A 22,905-nucleotide genomic window follows, 5' to 3' on the forward strand; every position below is an offset into this window, starting at 1 on the left:
CAATGGACAAAAGGGTCCTATCTTGTCAGCCTTGTCAGCAGGTGGCCAAGGACAACACCCACGCCATAGGTCTCTCAGTTCTTCCAACTCACGAGTTCTTGCTCTGAGGACACACACACATCATCACTGATAACACACACACACACACACACACACATCATCACTGATAACACACACACACACACACACACACACACATCATCACTGTTAAACACACACACACACACAAAAATCCCCTCTCTTTAGGCTGAACATTTGAAGACAGAGAACCCGACTCAGAGCCAATGCAACAGTGACACTAGCCTGGAGGGGACCTCGCCCAACTCATCAGGACCAATCAGAAGATCAGAACTACTAGATTCAACCTACATCATTTATTGTATAAAATGTCTGCACACAATGTTTTCGGGGCTCTCTTCAGATATCTCCCTACGAGATTGACGAACGAGTCCGTGCACGCTATTCCAGATATCTTTACCTCTGAATAAACTGCCTTTATTATACCATTATCCACCCTGTCCAAAAGTCTCTACTTGGTCTCAGTTCTCCAGTAAACTTGTGATCATCAACATTAGTGACCCCGATCCCTCTTCTGCATGTTGGTGTTTCCTTTTTCTGTTTGTTTTACTGGTCAGACATTGATGAAATCAAATCAAATCCAATTTGATTTGTCACCTGCGCCGAATACAACAGTGCTGTAGTCATTCTCACTTAATGGCTGGAGTGAGAATGACTACAGATTGACAACTAAAAGGCTGTGCTTACACAGGCAGACCCATTCTGGGGTGCGTGCAGGGGCTGCATTCAGTATGGAGAGGAAGAGGAAAAGCGAGAGGGATAACTGGGCCCAAAATCTGTGTTCTCCAGCAGGTGAGTTTTTGTATGTAGGTCAATGCGTGTCGAATTTGTTTAACAAAAAACGTAATGCTTACTTGATCTAATAGTTAAGTAATGCTTAGGTCCTTGGTGGTTATGAGTGTACTGATATAAGTAGGACACGTGACATCCTCTGTAGCTCAGCTGGTAGAGCACGGCGCTTGTAACGCCAAGGTAGTGGGTTCGATCCCCGGGACCACCCATACACAAAAAAATGTATGCACGCATGACTGTAAGTCGCTTTGGATAAAAGCGTCTGCTAAATGGCATATTATTATTATTATTATTACATCCTGGCAACTTTTGGAAAAAAACACTTTATATCGGTTGTGCCTGTTGTTCACACGCTTATCTGTCCTCTCATTGGCTAGAATGGTCCCGCATCTGATCTTGCCTCATCCCGAATGCCTTCTATTTTTGAAGACATTTATTTTAATTGTAAACAGAAACAGTGCTATACTGAACAACCAGCTGTACATTTTTTTTTACAAAAGTGATTATGGTGGCCCAGAGGGCAGTTACCATGTGCTGCACGAGTTTTGCGATTTCAGATGATCACATCCATATTGATCAGGCCACACCCACCAAACGTACCTCAAAGGCTGTTGAAGAACGGTGTGCACCATTTTGGGAAAACGTGTCATTCAGTACAAACCGTCACGCAATGTAGCAACCGTTGAAATAACAATGCACCCCAGAATTGGGCTGCCTGTGTAAACACAGCCACTGAGTCTCCCCAACATTTGAACTATGCCCCACTTATCTTTTATTCAAAACTCTTGTTTGCAAGGCATGTTGTATAACACAGGGGGAACAACAATATAAAAATAACATGATTAAAAGCAGAAACACACTTATGTGAACATCAACCCCATCTAGTGATGTTTAAAAAAAGTGTTAAACAAATCAAAATATATTTTATATTTGAGATTCTTCAAAGTAGTCACCCTTTGCTTTGATGGCAGCTTTGCATACTCTTGGCATTCTCTCAACCAGCTTCATGAGGTAGTCACCTGGAATGCATTTCAATTAACAGGTGTGCCTTGTTAAAAGTTAATTTGTGGAATTTCTTTCCTTCTTTGAGCCAATCAGTTGTGTTGTGACAAGGTAGGGGTGGTATACAGAAGATAGCCCTATTTGGTAAAAGACCAAGTCCATATTATGGCAAGAACAGCTCAAATAAGAAAAGAGAAATGACAGTCCATCATTACTTTAAGAACTTTGAAAGTTTCTTCAAGTACAGTCGCAAAAACCATCAAGTGCTATGATGAAACTGGCTCTCATGAGGACCGCCACAGGAAAGGAAGTCCCAAAGTTCATTAGGGTTACCAGCCTCAGACATTGAATCAGGCCATCATGGTCGAATTGCTGCAAAGAAACCACTACTAAATGACACCAATAAGAAGAAAAGACTTGCTTGGGCCAAGAACACGAGCAATGGACATTAGACCAGTGGAAATCTGTCCTTTGGTCATGTTCATTGAAATGCATTCCAGGTGACTACCTCATGAAGCTGGTTGAGAGAATGCCAAGAGTGTGCAAAGCTGTCATCAAGGCAAAGGGTGGCTACTTTGAAGAATCTCAAATATAAAATATATTTTGATTTGTTTAACACTTTTTTGGTTACTACATGATTCCATGTGTGTTATTTCATAGTTTATGTCTTCACTATTATTCTACAATGTAGAAAAACCCTTGAATGAGTAGGTGTGTCCAAACCTTTGACTGGTACTGTATGTAAATTAGATATTTCTATATTTCATTTTCTATACATTTGCTAACATTTCAAAAAACATGTTTACATATTGTCATTATGGGGTAATGGGTGTAGATGGGTGAGAAAAATATATATTTAATCCATTTTTAATTCAGGCTGTAACACAACAGATTGTGGAATAAGTGAAGGGGTATCCTAGAAGTCGTTTGTGTGACTTCAAAATGAGGGGCATTGTTCAAAACAAATTAATCAGCGATTGGATAGTCTAACAAATCTTAACCATGCAGTGTCAAAGTTGATAACGTCATCATGTAGGCCGGCACTGGCCCAACCCATCGATTTCTGGGATCAATCAGAACGGTCAGAATGTGTTCGCATTCTAGAAATCTACAGCAAATCCAGACTCATCGTGGAGAAGAAATGTCAGTTGGCTGGAGTGATTTAAATGGGTAGCCAGGCAAGGTATTGGGCTTCGTCTGTAGCGTTCAGTGGTGCATCTGATCTGTAGATGCCCGCCCTGCCTTGTCCTAACTCCGGGTCGCTGGTCCCTTGTAGGTGGCAGCCAGCTGGAGAATATGTTTGACCTCTGCAGCTTGAGAGCAAATTTCAGACAAATGTATATACTCACTGAAGGTTGTAGTTGGGAACCTTTCATTGGCATGTTTTTAAAGTAGCTTTTGGCCCACCTGATAATATCAACATTAAAGCTGCAATATGTAACTCTTTGGGCGACCCGACCAAATTCACATATAAATGTGTATTATAGATCTGTCACTCATCATAAGCAAGTCTAAGAAGCGGTAGATATGTTCTATGTGCGCCATTTCTATGCTTCCCGTTCTGAAGTTTCGTCTTTTACTTTCGGTTTTGTACACCAGCTTCAAACAGCTGAAAATACAATATTGTTTGTTATGGAAAATATATTTCCCAGTGGTATAGATGGTATCATTGTACACTATACTTGCTTGTTTTGTCACATAAACTGACATTAGGCAAACTATTAGAATTTTAGCAACCAGGAAAATGGTAGAGCGATTTCTGTATAGTGCATCTTTAATACAATATAACTGACTGCAAACCCCCAATGGGGAAGGCCCATAATTTAACAATGACCGCTATTGATAGTATCCTGTAGTATGCTTTTGTTGAAACAAAATATTAAAACACATTTGACAAATCTATTTAAAATAACAGACTTTTGAAAAAACAAAATACTGCTATGAAGACAGTAATCCTCAGTCTTGTTGTGTATCAGCAACAGTCGGTCTGTGTATCTTTCCTACAGTCTGTGGTGGCAATTCCAGGCCACCTGGAGGCGGAAGAACACCCGGTTAGAAATCACATTGATTGGGTGGGTTCCTGCAATAACAAACACCACTTCTGTATTATAGATCGAGGAAATCTGAGACACCAGAGTAGTGCCTCTTCTCGTGGCGTTTTCTGTCGCCATCTTGGGAGAAGCCTTGCCCACAGACAGAGCACTGGTATGGTTTCTCTCCAGTGTGAACTAGCGTGTGTCTCTTCAGTGACTCTTTTCGAAAGAATCGTTTTCCACAGTCTCTGCACTGATGATTTCTCTCTCCAGTATGAACCCTCCTCACGTGTCTCACCATGCCATCTACGCGAGTAAATGTCTTTCCACATTCCAAACAAGGATAGGTTGTTCTTTCTCCAGAGGTATGTGTTAATATATGTGTTTTGTAGGATTTTGTATATGCAAAACTCTTCCCACACTCAGTGCAGTGATATGGTTTCTCTCCCGTGTGTACTCGCATGTGTATTTTAAAGTTGTGAATCTCCTTCCCGCATATTGTGCAGAGAAATTTTACTTTTTTTCTCAAATGTGTTCGCCTGTGTCTTTCAAAAAGTCCCTTGTACAAGAACTGCTTGTCGCAGTCAGGACAGTGGAGGATCTCTCGGTGTACTAAAAAGTGTGCTTTCCAGTCAACCAGGTCTGAAAACCTTTCCTCACACTTTGAACAGCGGTAACTTTTCTTGTGTGTTTGCTGATGTTTTTCAAGCTGCTCCAATCGGACAAAGCTTTTCACACAGTCAGAGCAGCGGAAATTACGTTCCTCCTTCATGTGTGTTTTTTGGTGTGACTTAACATGATCCAATCGCGCAAAACTTTTGTCACATTCAGGGCAGTCGTAAGGCTTCTCTCCTGTATGTGTTCGTTGATGTCTTATAAGACGATTCTCTAGTCTGAAGCTCTTACCGCAGTCAGAGCAGACGTATGGCTTCTCTACACTACTGAAACTCTTGGTCCAGTTATCAGAAGTATCGTCAGGATCCTCTTCATTCTCCTGCGATGTTTGGGGTAGTTGCAGTTTTTCTGAGTGTTGATTCTTTCCAACTGAACTTTTGTAATTTGAGTTTTTTCCTGGCTGTGACTGGCCCATTTTTTTCCCTGGTGCACTAGCTTGCATTTTACTCTTCTGCCTGCCTTTGCTGGCTGTTCTTTGCTGTGTGTGCACACTGTCTACATTCAGTTCAGTTTGATGGTTATGTGTGACATTATGTTCCTCTTTGATATGTATTTTTTGGTGTAATTTAAGATTATCTAATCGAGCAAAACTTTTCTCACAATCAGGGCAGTGGTGAGGCTTTACTCCTGTATGTATTTCTTGGTGTAATTTTAGTTTATCTAATCTAGCGAAACTTCTGTCACAAACAGGGCAGTGGTGAGGCTTCTCTCCTGTATGTGTTCGCTGGTGTCTTATAAGATCCCTCACTTTTCTAAAGCTCTTACCGCAGTCAAAGCAGTAGTGAGGCTTCTCTCCTCCAGGACTGAAACCGTCGATCCACTCATCAGAGTCATCAGTATCTAGGGGCTCCTCTTCCTTCTCCTGCATTGTTTTGCTATGTGATGGTGTTCCCTTTCCTGGAGCTCTAGCTCGTATTTTACTCTGCTGCCTTTTACTCTCTTTGACTTTGTTGAATGTTCTCTGCTGTGTGAGCACACGGTCTACATTGGCTGCACTGCTGGTGGCTTTGAAGGTATTCTCCAGCTGGTGTTTTTCAAGCTTCTCCAAAAGGACAAAGCTTTTCACACAGTCAGAGGAATGAAAAATACGTTTTTCTTTCGCATGTATTTTTTGGTGTGACTTAAGCTTATCTAATCGAGCAAAACTTCTGTCGCAATCAGGGCAGCGGTGAGGTTTCACTCCTATATGTATTTCTTGGTGGATCTTTAGCTTATCTAATCGAGCAAAACTTCTGTCGCAATCAGGGCAGTGGTGAGGCTTCTCTCCAGTATGTGTTCGCTGGTGTAATTTAAGTTTATCTAATCGAGCAAAACTTCTGTCGCAATCAGGGCAGTGGTGAGGCTTCTCTCCAGTATGTGTTCGCTGGTGTCTTATAAGATCCCTCACTTTTTGAAAGCTCCTACCGCAGTAGGCGCAGTAGTGAGGCTTTTCTCCTCCAGGACTGAAATCCTCAATGAAGTCATCAGTATCTAGGGGCTCTTCTGCATTGTCCTGCGTTGTTTGGGGTTGTTGTGGTCTTTCTGAGTTTTGATTCTTCTTCTCTGATTGGCACTGGGTATTGGCTGGGCATGGATGTTTGCTATATGAAAGCACACTGTCTATATTTGCCACGCTGCTGGCAGCTTTGAAGGTATTCTCGGGCAGGTCCTGTTGCTTTTCCACAAGTTCAGTTTGACGAATGCGTGCGACAGCTTTATCCAGTGTTAGTTCTGGGTCCATTTGTAATTGCTTGGACAGTCTTCTGTCACGTAAGCCTGCAACTAGTCTGTCTCTTATCATCTCACTGAGCAGAGCTCCATAACTGCAATGTTCTGACAAACAATGAAGTGCAGTGATAAAATCATCAGCTGTCTCTCCTGCTTCTTGTTGTCTTTGGTTGAATTTAGTTCGTTCTAATATTACATTCCTCCTAACTGCCAAATGTCCATCTTGCTTCTCATTATTAGAACTGTGGAAGTGTTCCTGCTCGATCAGGTTGTCTTCTTGCAGGTCTTCTGGGGTGTCCATCTCCTCTGCCTGGAAATACATTTAAAATAGCAGAATTACTAGTAGGCCTAACTAGTATCGTCAGTTCTCTAAAACAACATTAATTTTGTAATAGATAATATAACTTATTATTTTGGTTAATATCTGTTTTTTTGTTTAAATCAGATTGATCTACTGACCAGTTATCCAAAGCATGAAACACAGAGAATCTCACTGCCAATAGACTGCCAATAGGTATTTATCACAGAGGGAGGCCTTCTCTTGCTAGAACAGTAGCGGTACCTGCTGCGTGCCAACCCTGTAGCGACAAACCTATCGTTCCTACTTGTAGAATCGCAATACTCGTCAGTGGCCAACAACTTGACTTTAACCCAATCAGAGAGCATGAACCCCCACTTGGGGGACCAACAGGAGAGACAACAAAAAGGGGAAAAAAAATAGGAATTCACGGATGAGCCAGTCACACTTCATATGCAATGTATGCCATGGGATGGTAACTAGCTAAGTGCACAGACACAATGCAGACAACATTAAATACTTCCTTCAAGCTAGATAACTACTGTAGCTAGTATTGACATTATAATTAAATCACTACGGATTAGCTAGTTTCCATGATACAGCTGCCTGTGTTAGCTGCCGAGTTAGTGCAGTGTCCTTAGCTATGTTGTGCTAGCTAGCGAATATGCTAACATTAGCTAGCTAGCTATGGGCTGGCACTGGCAGTATGGGATTATGGAGAATTAATTAAATTGTTTATTTCCATCTTGCTAGGTAGTTATCTAGCTGTGGCCATCTGGCTAGTATCAACAAGGGCTTTCTACAAAATAGCAACATTAGTGCAGATAGCCAACATCATTTGTGAACATTTCTCCTGCCAAGATAATCCATCCACTTGACAGGTGTGGCATATCAATAAACTGATTAAACAGCATGATCATTACACAGGTGCACCTTGATCTGGGGTCAATAAAAGGCCACTCTAAAATGTGCAGTTTTGTCACACAACACAATGCCACAGAAGTCTCAAGTTTTGAGGGAGAATGCAATTGGCATGCTGACTGCAGGAATGTCCACCAGAGCTGTTGCTAGAGAATTTACTGTTAATTTCTCTACAATAAGCCACCTCCAATGTCGTTTTAGAGCATTTGGCAAAACATCCAACCGGCCTCACAACCGCAGACCATGTGTATGGAGTCGTGAGGGCAAGCGGTTTGCTGATGTCAAAGTTGTGAAGAGAGTGCCCCATGGAGGCGGTGTGGTTATGGTATGGGCAGGCAGGCATAAGCTACGGACAACAACACAATTGCATTTTATTGATGGCAATTTGAATGCATAGAGATACCGTGACGAGATCCTGAGGTCCATTGTCGTGCCATTCATCCGCCACCATCACCTCATGTTTCAGCATGATAATGCACGGCCCAATGTCGCAAGGATCTGTACACAATTCCTGAAAGCTGAAAAAGTCCCAGTTCTTCCATGGCCTGCATACTCACCAGACATGTCACCCATTGAGGATGTTTGGGATGCTCTGGATCGACGTGTACAACAGTGTGTTCCAGTTCCCGCCAATATCCTTTTTTTTAAGGTATCTGTGACCAACAGATGCATATCTGTATTCCCAGTCAAGTGAAATCCATAGATTAGGGCCCAATGAATTTACTTAAATTGACTGATTTCTTTATATGAACTGTAACTCAGTAGAATCTTTGAAATTGTTGCATGTTGTGTTTATATTTTTGTTCAGTATATATAAACAAGTGCATAGTGTTTGTGGCTCCGGCTAATGGAACTCGGGGCGAGTCCACTTCAGCTTATCCAGCCCGATTAATCTTTTCAGGAGTAGGGCCATTTGAGGCTTTTATTCAGCAGGTGATGAAATACCAATTTTAAATAAACAATTTTTTTTTATATATTTCACCTCCATGTCATCTAATTTGCTAGGTCATTAAAAGCAAACAATTGTGACAGTCTCTGCGGTCCTATAGCTATCAGAGACCCTAATTTAGAGAATATCCAATGCCATAAATGCTTTTGCTTTTACTACAGTGTTTTTCATAGTCGCAGTCCAACCAATTGAAAAGTGCACATTCACTTCCATAACAATTGTTCTAGGCTACCAGCATGTAAGATAAACATCCACAATAATACAGGATACCCTCACAGAAATACACTGTGGTTAAAATGCAGTAGAACTGCAGTACAATTAAATAATGGTTGTTTAATTAATTATACCCGGTAGCTTGCTGTGTGTTAGCTAATTGCACTGATTATTGTGCTGCACATTTCCTTCTGTTCCACTGAATTCTGATGTTCTATTATGACTAACTAAATTAGTTTTCAGAATTTAACAAATATAACATAGGACTATGTCTTTTATTTCAATATCCTACTAAAATCCACCAGGATTTACAAAACCCTATTTCTTATCGCATTTATTTCCATCAATAAATAATAAAAAATTATTGCACCTTCATTTTACCTTGAAAATATGACTAATATTTTCCCTTAAAGCTTTTAATCAAACAACATAATGCATGCAGTAATTGTATTTTAGTAGACAAGTAAGGCATATCAGTTCCAGCTAAAACTTGGATTGGAATCTCTGCGTGCAGGCAGCCTGTATCGTTCAAGCGTCAACATTCCATATGGCTGGTGGGACAGAGCGCCCGGTAGGCTACACAACAACACAGCAGGAAAACAACAACAGTTTCTCGAAATTTACCCAAACAAATGTCGAAAAGATTTGACTGCAAAGTGGTAGTCCCTGCTCTCCTGCATTCTTGTTTTACTTTGGTAAGTAAAGCGGCAGTTTGTTGGGGAGAAGAACATCAAGGAAATATTTGCTAGCTAGCTAAGGTTAGCTAACTTATTATGACCTGTTGTAGCTAACATTTTGACATCTGTTTAGTTAATGACAGTAAACGTGTATGTTCTCTGTGCGTGTGTGAGAGAGAGATGATCACAATAACTTTAGAAAACATTGTCATGTCAACGTTGTCATGCTAGCTGTGTATTTGCGTGTGTGTGTTCTGTGTGAGAGAGATATGATGATCACAATAACTTATAGAAAAGATTGTCATGATGTCAACATTGTGTCATGCTAGCTGTGTGTGTGTGTGTATGTGTGTGTGTGTGTGTGTGTGTGTGTGTGTGTGTGAGTGAGTGAGTGAGTGAGTGAGTGAGTGAGTGAGTGAGTGAGTGAGTGAGAGAGAGAGAGATGGTTGATGAATATACATATAAGAAACATTGATTGTGTGTGTGTGTGACATTGTCAGCTAGCCTAATTCTTGAAACGTGTACCCCCCAATATAGATGTGAAGTTTTTCTTTATTCATCAGGGATTCTTGTGTATTTTGTATTTGACAACACAATACATTTTGCCTATCCCTGCTCCCCACAACATTAATTCTGATGTTACCTCAACTGCACTTATCAATTCTTGATTCTCAGTTTTTGCTTGGATAGAAGGGGGAACGAAGGGTAGAGAACAGAATGTATCCAGCCTGCTGACAAAGAAATGGAAATATGTTTTGCCGTCTTTCTCTCGGTCTGCCTGACTGCGAGATTGCTGAGGGGCAACATAGACTTAGCCTAGCATGTGCAGTTGAAGTCGGAAGTTTACATACACCTTAGCCAAGTACATTTAAACTCAGTTTTTCGCAATTCCTGACATTTAATCCTAGTAAAAATTCCCTGCTTAGGTCAGTTAGGATCACCACTTTATTTTAAGAATGTGAAATGTCAGAATAATAGTAGAGAGTGATTTATTTCAGCTTTTATTTCTTTCACCACATTCCCAGTGGGTCAGAAGTTTACATACACTCAATTAGTATTTGGTAGCATTGCCTTTAAATTGTTTAACTTGGATCAAACGTTTCGGGTAGCCTTCCACAAGCTTCCCACAATAAGTTGGGTGAATTTTGGCCCATTCCTCCTGACAGCTGGTGTAACTGAGTCAGGTTTGTAGGCCTCCTTGCTCGCACACGCTTTTGCAGTTCTGCCCACAAATGTTCTATAGGATTGAGGTCAGGGCTTTGTGATGGCCACTCCAATACCATGACTTTGTTGTCCTTAAGCCATTTTGCCACAACTTTGGAAGTATGCTTGGGGTCATTGTCCATTTGGAAGACCCATTTGCGACCAAGCTTTAACTTCCTGACTGATGTCTTGAGATGTTGCTTCAATATACCCACATAATTTTCCTTCCTCATGATGCCATCTATTTTGTGAAGTGCACCAGTCCCTCCTGCAGCAAAGCACCCCCACAGCATGATGCTGCCACCCCCGTGCTTCACGGCTGAGATGGTGTGCTTCGGCTTGCATGCTTCCCCCTTTTTCCTCCAAACATAACGATGGTCATTATGGCCAAACAGTTCTATTTTTGTCTCATCAGACCAGAGGACATTTCTCCAAAAAGTACGATCTTTGTCCCCATGTGAAGTTGCAAACCGTAGTCTGGCTTTTTTATGGCGGTTTTGGAGCAGTGGCTTCTTCCTTGCTGAGCGGCCTTTCAGGTTATGTCGATATAGGACTTGTTTTACTGTGGATATAGATACTTTTGTACCCGTTTCCTCCAGCATCTTCACAAGGTCCTTTGCTGTTGTTCTGGGATTGATTTGCACTTTTCGCACCAAAGTACGTTAATCTCTAGGAGACAGAACGCGTCTCCTTCCTGAGCGGTATGACGGCTGCGTGGTCCCATGATGTTTATACTTGTGTACTATTGTTTGTACAGATGAACGTGGTACCTTCAGGCATTTGGAAATTGCTCCCAAGGATGAACCAGACTTGTGGAGGTCTTGGCTGATTTCTTTAATTGTCCCATGATGTCAAGCAAAGAGGCACCGAGTTTGAAGGTAGGCCTTGAAATACATCCACAGGTACACCTCCAATTACAATTACATTTACATTTTACATTTTAGTCATTTAGCAGACGCTCTTATCCAGAGCGACTTACATGAGCAATTAGGGTTAAGTGCCTTGCTTAAGGGCACATCGACAGATTTTTCACCTAGTCGGCTCAGGGATTAGAACCAGTGACCTTTCAGTTACTGGCACAACGCTCTTACCCACTAAGCTACCTGCCGCCCAATTGACTCAAATGATGTAAATTAGCCTATCAGAAGCTTCTAAAGCCATGACATTTTTTTCTGGAATTTTCCAAGCTGTTTAAGGGCACAGTCAACGTAGTGTATGTAAACTTCTGACCCACTGGAATTGTGATACAGTGAATTATAAGTGAAATAATTTGTCTGTAAACAATTGTTGGAAAATTACTTGTGTCATGCACAAAGTATAGTTTGTTAACAAGAAACTTGTGGAGTGGTTGAAAAACTAGTTTTAATGACTCCAACCTAGGTGTATGTAAACTTCTGACTTCAACTGTACATTGACTAACCTAGTGAAGACCTTAGGTAATGGTTAATCATGATTCGTCTCTGTCTTTACAATTCCTGAAACATGTCAATGACCTGATGCATGGCCTCTACAGCAGTGCTTGGCCACCCACTCAGTTACCAGTGACCATTCAGCCACATCCCAGTGAAAGGAGAGAGCTGAACTACCCCTCCTTAAATCCATAGTCATTTACAGTAAGATGTGTCAAATGTTTTTTTCCTCTTTGATACTCTGATCTTCAATGTGTATTGATTCCTACTAACCAGCTTGGTAAGAGCTAGGTTTGTACTAGCCAGAGTTGTGGACTCTAGTGACATGACTTGGACTCGAGTCTGACTTGAGTCACAAATTTGATGACTTGAGACTTGACTTGATATAAAACACAGTGAGGGGAAAAAAGTATTTGATCCCCTGCTGATTTTGTACGTTTGCCCACTGACAGACATGATCAGTCTATAATTTTAATGGTAGGTTTATTTGAACAGTGAGAGACATAATAACAACAAAAAAATCCAGAAAAACACGTCAAAAATGTTATTTCCCTCATTAAAATGCAAATCAATTTATAAGTATTTGACCCCTCTGCAAAACATGACTTAGTACTTGGTGGCAAAACCCTTGTTGGCAATCACAGAGGTCAGACGTTTCTTGTAGTTGGCCACCAGGTTTGCACACATCTCAGGAGGGATTTTGTCCCACTCCTCTTTGCAGATCTTCTCCAAGTCATTAAGGTTTCGAGCCTGACGTTTGGCAACTCGAACCTTCAGCTCCCTCCACAGATTTTCTATGGGATTAAGGTCTGGAGACTGGCTAGGCCACTCCAGGACCTTAATGTGCTTCTTCTTGAGCCACTCCTTTGTTGCCTTTGCCGTGTGTTTTGGGTCATTGTCATGCTGGAATACCCATTCACGACCCATTTTCAATGCCCTGGCTGAGGGAAGGAGGTTCTCACCCAAGATTTGATGGTACATGGCCCCGTCCATCGTCCCTTTGATGCAGTGAAGTTGTCCTGTCCCCTTAGCAGAAAAACACACCCAAAGCATAATGTTTCCACCTCCATGTTTGACGGTGGGGATGGTGTTCTTGGGGTCATAGGCAGCATTCCTCCTCCTCCAAACACGGCGAGTTGAGTTGATGCCAAAAAGCTTGATTTTGGTCTCATCTGAACACAACACTTTCACCCAGTTCTCCTCTGAATCATTCAGATGTTCATTGGCAAACTTCAGACGGGCATGTATATGTGCTTTCTTGAGCAGGGGGACCTTGCGGGCGCTGCAGGATTTCAGTCCTTCACGGCGTAGTGTGTTACCAATTGTTTTCTTAGTGACTATGGTCCCTGCTGCCTTGAGATCATTGACAAGATCCTCATGTGTAAAAAATGTAGAAAATGTAAAAAATATTAAATCATTGCCCTAATAAAGCCGCATACAAACATGGTCTCTTTTTTGCTTTCTTGAGTAAGGCAGCTCCAAAATGCAGGTGTTTCAGCCTAGCTCAGTGCTTTCTGAGGAGGTGGGGCAGCCAGCGGAAAATACGGAGCGTAGGGGTTGGTAATATTCTCTAGTTGTGCCGTGATTAGCTCAGTGTTCTGTCACTCATGGGGACACTACATCACCGCAAAATCTACGGGTAGAGCTCGACAATTCTAGCCCCTTGGGTGCTGCCATAGACTTACATTAGAAGTACCCATCCAAGAAGGCTCAAGGCCATTGGCCACAGATAAAATGATGTCAAATCACGTTATATCTACCGTAGCTTTGATTGGACTGATCATGTCAACATCAAACTTTCAAAATCTTAGCTAGCAAGCTAGACAAGGAGTCATCATCATGCATCAAGTCGGCAATCTACTGGCAAATAGATTAAACGTATCGGTGCTCATCGGCCATTGGACAAACATTGCAAGTTGGAAATCGCTAATTCAACAATGACTGCTAAGGCGCCACTGCAGCCCCAGGTTCGATCCCAGGCTGTATCACAGCCGGCCGTGACCGGGAGATCCATGAGGCGGCACACAATTGGCCTCAGCGTTGTCCGGGTTAGGGGAGGATTTGGCCGGATGTCCTTGTCTCATCGTGCTCTAGCGACTCCTTCTGGCGGGCCGGGCAAATGCAAGTTGTCTTCGGTCGTCAGTTTGACAGTGTTTCCTGAGGGGGAAAAGGTGTTGTTGTGCCCTCTTCGACGGTCTTGGTGTGTTTGGACCATGATAGTTTGTTGGTGATGTGGACATCAAGGAACTTAACTCTCGACCCGCACCACTACAGCCCCGTCAATGTTAATGGGGGCCTGTTCGGGCCTCCTTTTCCTGTAGTCCACGATCAGCTCCTTTGTCTTGCTCACATTGAGGGAGAGGTTGTTGTCCTTGCACCACACTGCCAGGTCTCTGACCTCCTCCCTATAGGTTGTCTCATCGTTGTCGGTGATCAGGCCTACCATTGTTGAGTCGTCAGTAAACTTAAAGATGGTGTTGGAGTCGTGCTTGGCCACGCAGTCGTGGGTGAACAGGGAGTACAGGAGGGAACTAAGCACGCACCCCTGAGGGGCCCCAGTGTTGAGGATCAGCGTGGCAGATGTGTTGTTGCCTACCCTTACCACCTGGGGGCGGCCCGTCAGGAAGTCCAGGATCCAATTGCAAAGGGAGGTGTTTAGTCCCAGGGTCCTTTGCTTAGTGATGAGCTTTGTGGGCATTATGGTGTCATGAAAAGCCAGAAAACTCAGGAGGTTGATGTGTTGCAGGCCCTCTGGAAAGTCCTAAAATATGCCCCTAACCTCCGTGGGGGAGTAGGACGCAAAGTATGTATATGAGCAAGTTGCTATTTTTTTCCTCACTAAGCTACAACAGCCACAAACTTCTTTAACTAGTACCATGGAAATACTTTTAGCCAGCTGAGTCCCCAAAGTTTATTCAGGAAGGTCCTTCTCTAGTTCTTTTAAAATCTCAAAATGATAAAGTTGTAACGCGCTGATTCTCTTCACTGCAGATCTGACCCATCACACCACTCTTCAAGGCCACTACGCTTCAGATCACCTTCTGTGCTCAGAGGTCCTTGATGAGGATCTACCCCATCATTAACTGTAAGTCACTCTGGATAAGAGCGTCTGCTAAATGACTAAAATGTAAAAATCACACCACTCTTATTGTTCATGAATAAAATAAAACAATGGGCCTTTATATACCCTGTGTCCCAGTCTTTCTATGCATGTCTGTGGGTGAATTATGAAACAATTACTGTTTGCAGATATGCAACAAAATATAGATTAGTTTGCCATTTCTTGATCTATTTTAAAATGTAAGAATATGTTGCAGAATTAAACTTTAATTGGTGCCTATGGAAACAAATATAAATGTAATGAACAATGTTTTCAATATCCAACTTTATCCTCTGAAATACTTTTTTACAGTAGGTAATAAGCTGTAGTCAGGTGGTCATTACTAGGTTGATGTCTTAACTATGACCAGTAGGCTACATAATATAGCACATAATATAGTGGTCAGAATTATTACCAGCTGGTCAGATAGAGGTCACAATTATGACCAACTGGTCCTATGGTGGTCAATAAAATATGTCATACTCTGGTCAGTAAAACATAAATCATTCAACCAGTTTGCGACCAGAATAAGACATCATAGTGACGTCTTTTCAACCAGGTTTTGCCCACTGGGTAGTGATCTAGGCTAGAGAAAGTTAATTGACAGTAGAAATTGTATTTTTACCTTTGGATAGTTTGACTCTGTCTCCTTGTGTTTTATGAAGCCAGACAGCCAGGACAGTGTGGTGAGTATTTGTGGTTGTATTCCTGATGCTGCATCCCCACTCTTCCCCTTCATTTTCCTCCTCAGTCTGACATATCTGTCTCTCAAGTTCTTCCATTTCGTCCTGCAAATTTGTTCTTCTACTCTCAGAGTTTGAGCTATCTCCTTCCAGCTGTTGTTGGTCATGGTGAAGTCTTTATAGTCTTTCAATGAGGTGTTGTACAAATTGGTGTACCTTCTGACCTCTTCAATTAGATTTTCCTCGAAACATGCGTCGTCTTGAATCTTGCTCGGCTTAGAGTCATCAGTATATTGGGGCTCCTCTTCATCTCGGTTCTCCTGCATTGTTTGGGGCAGTCCTTCCTTCTCAAGTTCCGCCATTTTCTCTGATGTGTGTTTTGTATCCCAACAGAAAGGGTGCGGTTAAAACCAGAGGTTACAAACCAACGAAGTCTGCTGTGCTATCCTATACACACAACAGTTTTGTCTGATTTTACAGGTAGCAATTGAAGCTTTTGGTTAGATTTGATTCAAAGTGAAAGAAAATAAAAAGCCCATCATCTCACACGATCCAAGGCTTGTTGTTGCTACTGCATATCTATCCCACTGTCTGCTTAGCTATTCCTCTCTCCACACCAGACGCAGTGTGATCAGGTTTAGAAAGAACAAGAAAAACACAGCAACCTAAACTACCGATTGATAACGACTCTGGCTGACTATTTTCTGCAGTCATTGGCACTTTAGAGTTGGCATTTTACATGACCTGATATGCAAATCACATGCACTGCGAAATGTCGTAAAATGCATGCAGACGTTTCACTTTACTTCTCAATGCCGAGTATGGAAAGTCCAAAGGGCCAATAAGTGGTTCGTCACTAGTTACCACATCCACAAAGTCACAATTATGGCTAAACCCCGCCTATTTAAAACATTTATCTTCTTAAAATCTTATTTTAAACCTAACCTTAACCACACTTCTAACCTTATGCCTAACGCTAATCTAGAATTAGTACCAAAAAGTACATTTTTGTTTTTATGAATTTTTACTATAATGGACAATCCAGTATGAAAAATGTATACACTCACTAACTGTAAATCGCTCTGGATAAGAGCGTCTGCTAAATGACTAAAATGTAAAAATGTAAATCTTGACTTTGTGGCTGTGGTAACTAGTGATAAACCAAAAAGTGTGCATTAGAGAAAACAGGAGAGAACGACCCCAGTGGGCAAAAACCTGGTTGAAAAGACCTCAGTATGATATATTTTGATATGTCTTATTCTGGTTGCAAACTGGATGAAAATGACATTTTTTATGTCTTTTTCTGACACCAGTTGGTCATAATTCTGAACACTATATTATGTAGCCTACTGGTCATAGTTAAGACCATCATAACCTAGTAATGACCACCTGCCTACAGGTTATTATCAACAATCTTAGAAAAAAGGGTTCCAAAATGGTTATTCGGCTGTCCCCATAAGATAACCCTTTTTGGTTCCACATACAACTCTTTTGGGTTCCATGTAGAACCCTCTGTGGAAAGGGTCCTACCTGGAACCAAAAAGGGTTCTTCAAAGGGTTCTCCTATGGGGACAGCCGAATAACCCCTTTAGGTTCTAGATGACACCTTTTTTTCTAAGAGTGTACTGTAAAAAGTATTGCAGATGATAGTTGGATATTGAAAACATTGTTCATTACATTTCTATTTGTTTCCATAGTCACCATAATCTGCAACATATTCTTACATTTGAAATAGATCAAGCAATGGCAAAAACAAATCTACACCACAATTTTTTGCACATCTGCATAAAGTAATTGTTTCATAATTCACCCACAGCCATTACATGCATAGAAAAGACTGGGACACAGTATATAAATGCCCAATGTTTTATTTGATTAATGATTAATAAGAGTGGTGTGATGAGGTACAGTGGGGAAAAAATGATTTAGTCAGCCACCAATTGTGCACGTTCTCCCACTTAAAAAGATGAGAGAGGCCTGTAATTTTCATCATAGGTACACGTCAACTATGACAGACAAAATGAGGGAAAAAAATCCAGAAAATCACATTGTAGGATTTTTAATGAATTTATTTGCAAATTATGGTGGAAAATAAGTATTTGGTCAATAACAAAAGTTTCTCAATACTTTGTTATATACCCTTTGTTGGCAATGACACAGGTCAAACGTTTTCTGTAAGTCTTCACAAGGTTTTCACACACTGTTGCTGGTATTTTGGCCCATTCCTCCATGCAGATCTCCTCTAGAGCAGTGATGTTTTGGGGCTGTCGCTGGGCAACACGGACTTTCAACTCCCTCCAAAGATTTTCTATGGGGTTGAGATCTGGAGACTGGCTAGGCCACTCCAGGACCTTGAAATGCTTCTTACGAAGCCACTCCTTCGTTGCCCGGGCGGTGTGTTTGGGATCATTGTCATGCTGAAAGACCCAGCCACGTTTCATCTTCAATGCCCTTGCTGATGGAAGGAGGTTTTCACTCAAAATCTCACGATACATGGCCCCATTCATTCTTTCCTTTACACGGATCAGTCGTCCTGGTCCCTTTGCAGAAAAACAGCCCCAAAGCATGATGCTTCACAGTAGGTATGGTGTTCTTTGGATGCAACTCAGCATTCTTTGTCCTCCAAACACGACTAGTTGAGTTTTTACCAAAAAGTTATATTTTGGTTTCATCTGACCATATGACATTCTCCCAATCCTCTTCTGGATCATCCAAATGCACTCTAGCAAACTTCAGATGGGCCTGGACATGTACTGGCTTAAGCAGGGGGACACGTCTGGCACTGCAGGATTTGAGTCCCTGGCGGCGTAGTGTGTTACTGATGGTAGGCTTTGTTACGTTGGTCCCAGCTCTCTGCAGGTCATTCACTAGGTCCCCCCGTGTGGTTCTGGGATTTTTGCTCACCGTTCTTGTGATCATTTTGACCCCACGGGGTGAGATCTTGCGTGGAGCCCCAGTGTAACGATCCCGGCAGTCTGAGTCGGGTCCTGTCTGTGGACTTGTTTTTCTGCTCGTGATCTCCAGTTTCCCGAGGGTTCTGGAACGCTCCGGGGAGCTCTCTTGATTTCCGCACCTGCATCCCATCAGCAATCTGCACACCTGGTCCTGATCATCACCCTTCTTAGGCTCTGGCCTAACTTCCATTCCCTGCCGGATCGTTAGCCATGAACAGTAGGTTTACCAGAGTATCAGTCTTAGAGCTTCTAGCGTTAGTTTTGTTGTTTTGCACCTTGTTGGTTTGTTGTTTACTTACCTCCGTTTTGTTCCATCTGCAGTCACTCGTCCGGAACCTTCATCCAACCTCTGCCTGGTGGTCGGCGGCTGCCGAGCCATGATTGGATCAACCACTGCACCCCTAACAACTAATCAACGCCGCCCGCTCTGTTCCCTGGATTATTCAGCATCACTCTTGAATTTGTAAATAAACACTCACCTTCGTTTCAACTTACCTTGTCCTGGTCTGCTTCTGGGTTCTGGCTTTGTAACTCGTGACAGAACGATCCGGCCAGTAATGAACCCAGCGGACCTGGACTCTGTTCGCCATGCCATTACCCATCAGGAGAAGATGTTGGGCCATCATAGCACGGAGCTACAGGAGATCGCGTTGGCAGTTCGGAACCTTTCTACCGGTCTGACGGAGGTCCAGAACCAGCGCAAGTTTCCGGTGGAGGATCCACTACCGGTTTCACCCATCTCGCCTGCCGCGTCTGGAGCGGTGTCCTTCCGTGAGCCCAAGGTTCCGACGCCGGATAAATATGAGGGGGAGCTGGGAAGATGCCGTTCTTTCCTTATGCAGTGTGGGTTAGTGTTCGATCTACAGCCCTACTCTTATGCCACAGACAAGGCTAGGATAGCCTTTGTGATTGAGTTGCTGCGTGGTCGAGCGCTGGAGTGGGCTTCAGCCGTTTGGGAACGACAAGACCCCTGCATGGCTTCATACCAGGGGTTCACGGCCGAGATGAGGAAGCTTTTCGACCATTCCGTCCGAGGGAGGGACGCAGCTAGGCGCCTGTTTTCGCTTCACCAAGGAACTCGCAGCGTGGCCGACTTCGTGATCGAGTTCAAGACGTTGGCTGTGGAGAGTGGGTGGAATGAGGAGTCTCTGCAAGCGGCCTTTTACCAGGGTCTGTCGGAGCAGCTCAAGGATGAGTTGATCTCCTATCCGGAGCCTAGTGACCTGGACAGCTTGGTAGCCTTGTCTATTCGGGTGGATAATCGAGTCCGAGAGCGAAGGAGGGAGAAGCAATGGGGTCCGTCCAATCGATCAGCTTCTCAGGTTCCAGTCGGGTCGGGATTGGACCAGAATACGTCGATCATCGTCCACCACACAGGATTAGTGGAGAGGTCCTGTCTCCCGATTCGGAACCAATGCAAGTAGGGCGGCACGGGTTAACCAAGGAGGAACGCCAACTCAGACGTAGGACTAACTGTTGCCTCTACTGTGGTGGTTCGGGACATTACCTCGCCACCTGTTCCCGGCGGTCGTCAAACTGCGCGGCTCGCTAAAGTTGGGAGGACTTTTAGCGAGCCAGTTTCGACCTCTCAATACCTCTGTCAGACCCCGTTTCCCGGCTACCCTTGTGAACAGGAATCAGAGCTTAGCGATTAACGCTTTTATCGATTCAGGTGCCGATGGAAGCTTTCTTGATGCCGAGTTGGTGGAACAGCTGGGGCTTTCCAAGGAGCAATTGCCGGAAGCCATTGAAGCGACCACTCTGAACGGCAGTAGTCTGGCACGTATCACGATGAGGACTGAACCGGTTAAGATGCTGTTGTCGGGGAATCATTCGGAGATGATTTCATTCTTCATTCTGCCGTCTTCCCATGTTCCTCTGGTCCTTGGATACCCCTGGCTGAAGGAACACAATCCCACGTTCGATTGGGTGACGGGCAAGGTAACGAGTTGGAGCCTTGATTGTCATGCTAACTGTCTCAAGACTGCCTGTCCCCATTCGGTTCCCAGTCAGGTGATTGAGGCTAAACCCCCAGATTTGTCCCTGGTTCCCGAGACATATCACGATTTGGGGGAAGTGTTCAGTAAGCAGAAGGCTCTGTCACTCCCTCCCCACCGACCATATGATTGTGCCATCAACCTGTTCCCTGGAGCGGTCTACCCCAAGGGAAGGTTATACAGCATCTCCCGCCCTGAACGTGAGGCTTTGGAGACCTACATCAAGGAGTCCCTAGCTGCTGGTCTCGTTCGTCCCTCGTCATCACCCCTGGGGGGCAGGATTCTTCTTTGTGGGTAAGAAGGATGGCTCTCTTCGACCGTGTATTGATTATCGGGGGTTGAATGACATCACGGTCAAGAACAAGTATCCCCTGCCCTTGATGAGTTCTGCCTTCGACTCCTTACAGGGTGCTACGGTGTTCACCAAGCTAGACCTACGCAATGCGTATCACATGGTCCGGATCAGAGAGGGAGACGAGTGGTTGACGGGTTTCAATACACCGATGGGTCACTTCGAGTATCAGGTGATGCCGTTTGGACTGACCAATGCTCCAGCGGTATTCCAGAGTATGGTGAACGACGTCCTGAGAGATATGATCGGTCTCTTTGTGTTTGTTTATCTGGATGACATTCTGATCTTCTCGAAGGAACCTTCCGACCACGTCCAGCATGTCCGGCAGGTTCTGCAGCGATTGTTGGAGAATCGCCTGTTCGTGAAGGCCGAGAAGTGCGAGTTTCACGCCCACACGACATCCTTTCTCGGGTACATCATCTCCAGGGGAGAGATTAGGATGGACCAGGAGAAGGTTAGAGCGGTTCTGGAATGGGCCCAGCCCGGTACGAGATTGCAGCTCCAGAGATTTTTGGGGTTTGCGAATTTCTACCGCAGATTCATCCGGGATTACAGCCGTGTGGCCGCTCCGTTAACTGCCTTGACTTCCAGTATCAGGAGCTTCAAGTGGAATCCGGAGGCGGATCGAGCGTTTCTGGATTTGAAGAGGCGATTCACCAACGCACCGATTCTCTCTCAACCGGACACGGCCCGTCAGTTCGTCGTTGAAGTGGACGCGTCTGATGTGGGAGTTGGCGCCATCCTGTCGCAGCGATGCTCCACGGACAGTAAACTCCATCCCTGCGCCTACTACTCTCGGCGCCTTTCGCCTGCGGAGAGGAATTACGATGTGGGTAACCGGGAGCTGCTCGCGGTGAAACTTGCCTTGGAGGAGTGGCGCCACTGGTTGGAGGGGGCGGAGCAACCGTTTATTGTCTGGACTGACCACAAGAATCTTGCTTACGTGCAATCGGCTAGACGTCTCAACTCCCCGTCAGGCCAGGTGGTCGTTGTTTTTCGGACGATTCAATTTTTCCCTGACGTTCCGACCTGGATCTAAGAACGGCAAGGCGGACGCCTTGTCTCGGATGTTCTCCAAGACGGAGGAGAGTGGGTCCAAGACCGAGACAATTCTCCCCCGGAACTGCGTCGTGGGAGCTGTTAGGTGGAAGATTGAGGAGGAGGTGATGGCGGCCCTTCGGACGCAGCCCGGTCCCGGTAACGGTCCACCCGGTCGGTTGTTTGTGCCTGAGTCGGTTCGTCCTGCGGTCCTCAAATGGTCCCACGCCAGCAAGATGGCTTGTCACCCTGGCGTGGCTCGGACGATGGCGTTTCTTCGCAGACGTTTTTGGTGGCCTGCCATGGCCGAGGATACTCGGGGTTATGTTGCTGCCTGTCCAGTGTGTGCGCAGAATAAGAGTACCAATCGGCCCAGCTCTGGACTACTTCACCCCCTTCCTATTCCCCGGCGACCATGGTCGCATCTGGCCCTGGACTTTGTCACTGGGTTGCCCGCTTCTGAGGGGAACACGGTCGTTCTGACTATCGTGGACAGATTCAGCAAGTTCGCCCACTTTGTGCCAATTGCCAAGCTTCCCTCTGCCTCGGAGACGTCCGAGATCCTGGTTAGGGAGGTTTTCAGGGTCCACGGTTTGCCCAGTGATATCGTTTCCGACCGTGGCCCTCAGTTTACCTCTGCTGTCTGGAAGTCCTTCTGTTTGGCCATTGGAGCTACAGTCAGTCTCACATCTGGTTTTCACCCCCAATCTAATGGTCAGGCGGAGAGAGCCAACCAGAAGATGGAATCCACGCTACGCTGCCTGGCCTCTTCCAACCCCACCTCCTGGGTCTCTCAGTTGCCTTGGGTTGAGTATGCCCACAAT

General features: G+C 44.2%; 1 protein-coding gene across 2 annotated transcripts; it reads right to left on the reverse strand.

Moving 5' to 3' along the window:
- Positions 1-3,628: 3,628 nt before the first annotated feature.
- Positions 3,629-16,559, reverse strand: LOC123485234 (zinc finger protein 585A-like). 2 transcript variants are annotated; one of them, XM_045216145.1, is made up of 3 exons: positions 15,683-16,559; positions 5,937-6,597; positions 3,629-5,852 (listed from the first exon to the last, which is right to left on the reverse strand). In XM_045216145.1, the coding sequence occupies exons 1-3, from the start codon at positions 16,100-16,102 to the stop codon at positions 3,979-3,981; spliced, it is 2,955 nt and encodes a 984-aa protein (XP_045072080.1). In that variant the 5' UTR covers positions 16,103-16,559; the 3' UTR covers positions 3,629-3,978. The 2 variants fall into 2 exon arrangements, with proteins under 2 accessions (XP_045072080.1, XP_045072079.1); XM_045216144.1 differs by having other exon boundaries at positions 3,629-6,597.
- Positions 16,560-22,905: the final 6,346 nt, after the last annotated feature.

This window comes from Coregonus clupeaformis, unplaced genomic scaffold (assembly GCF_020615455.1).
Source record: "Coregonus clupeaformis isolate EN_2021a unplaced genomic scaffold, ASM2061545v1 scaf0620, whole genome shotgun sequence".
NCBI classification, from domain to species: Eukaryota; Metazoa; Chordata; class Actinopteri; order Salmoniformes; family Salmonidae; genus Coregonus; species Coregonus clupeaformis.

Bases quoted from the DNA above. Each gene is read 5' to 3' on its own strand.
- LOC123485234 (XM_045216144.1), bottom strand. From the start codon at position 16,102: ATGGCGGAACTTGAGAAGGAAGGACTGCCCCAAACAATGCAGGAGAAC. The intron at 6,598-15,682 runs GTAAAAATACAA...ATGTATTTCCAG, and splicing joins CAGAGTCAAACTATCCAAAG to GCAGAGGAGATGGACACCCC.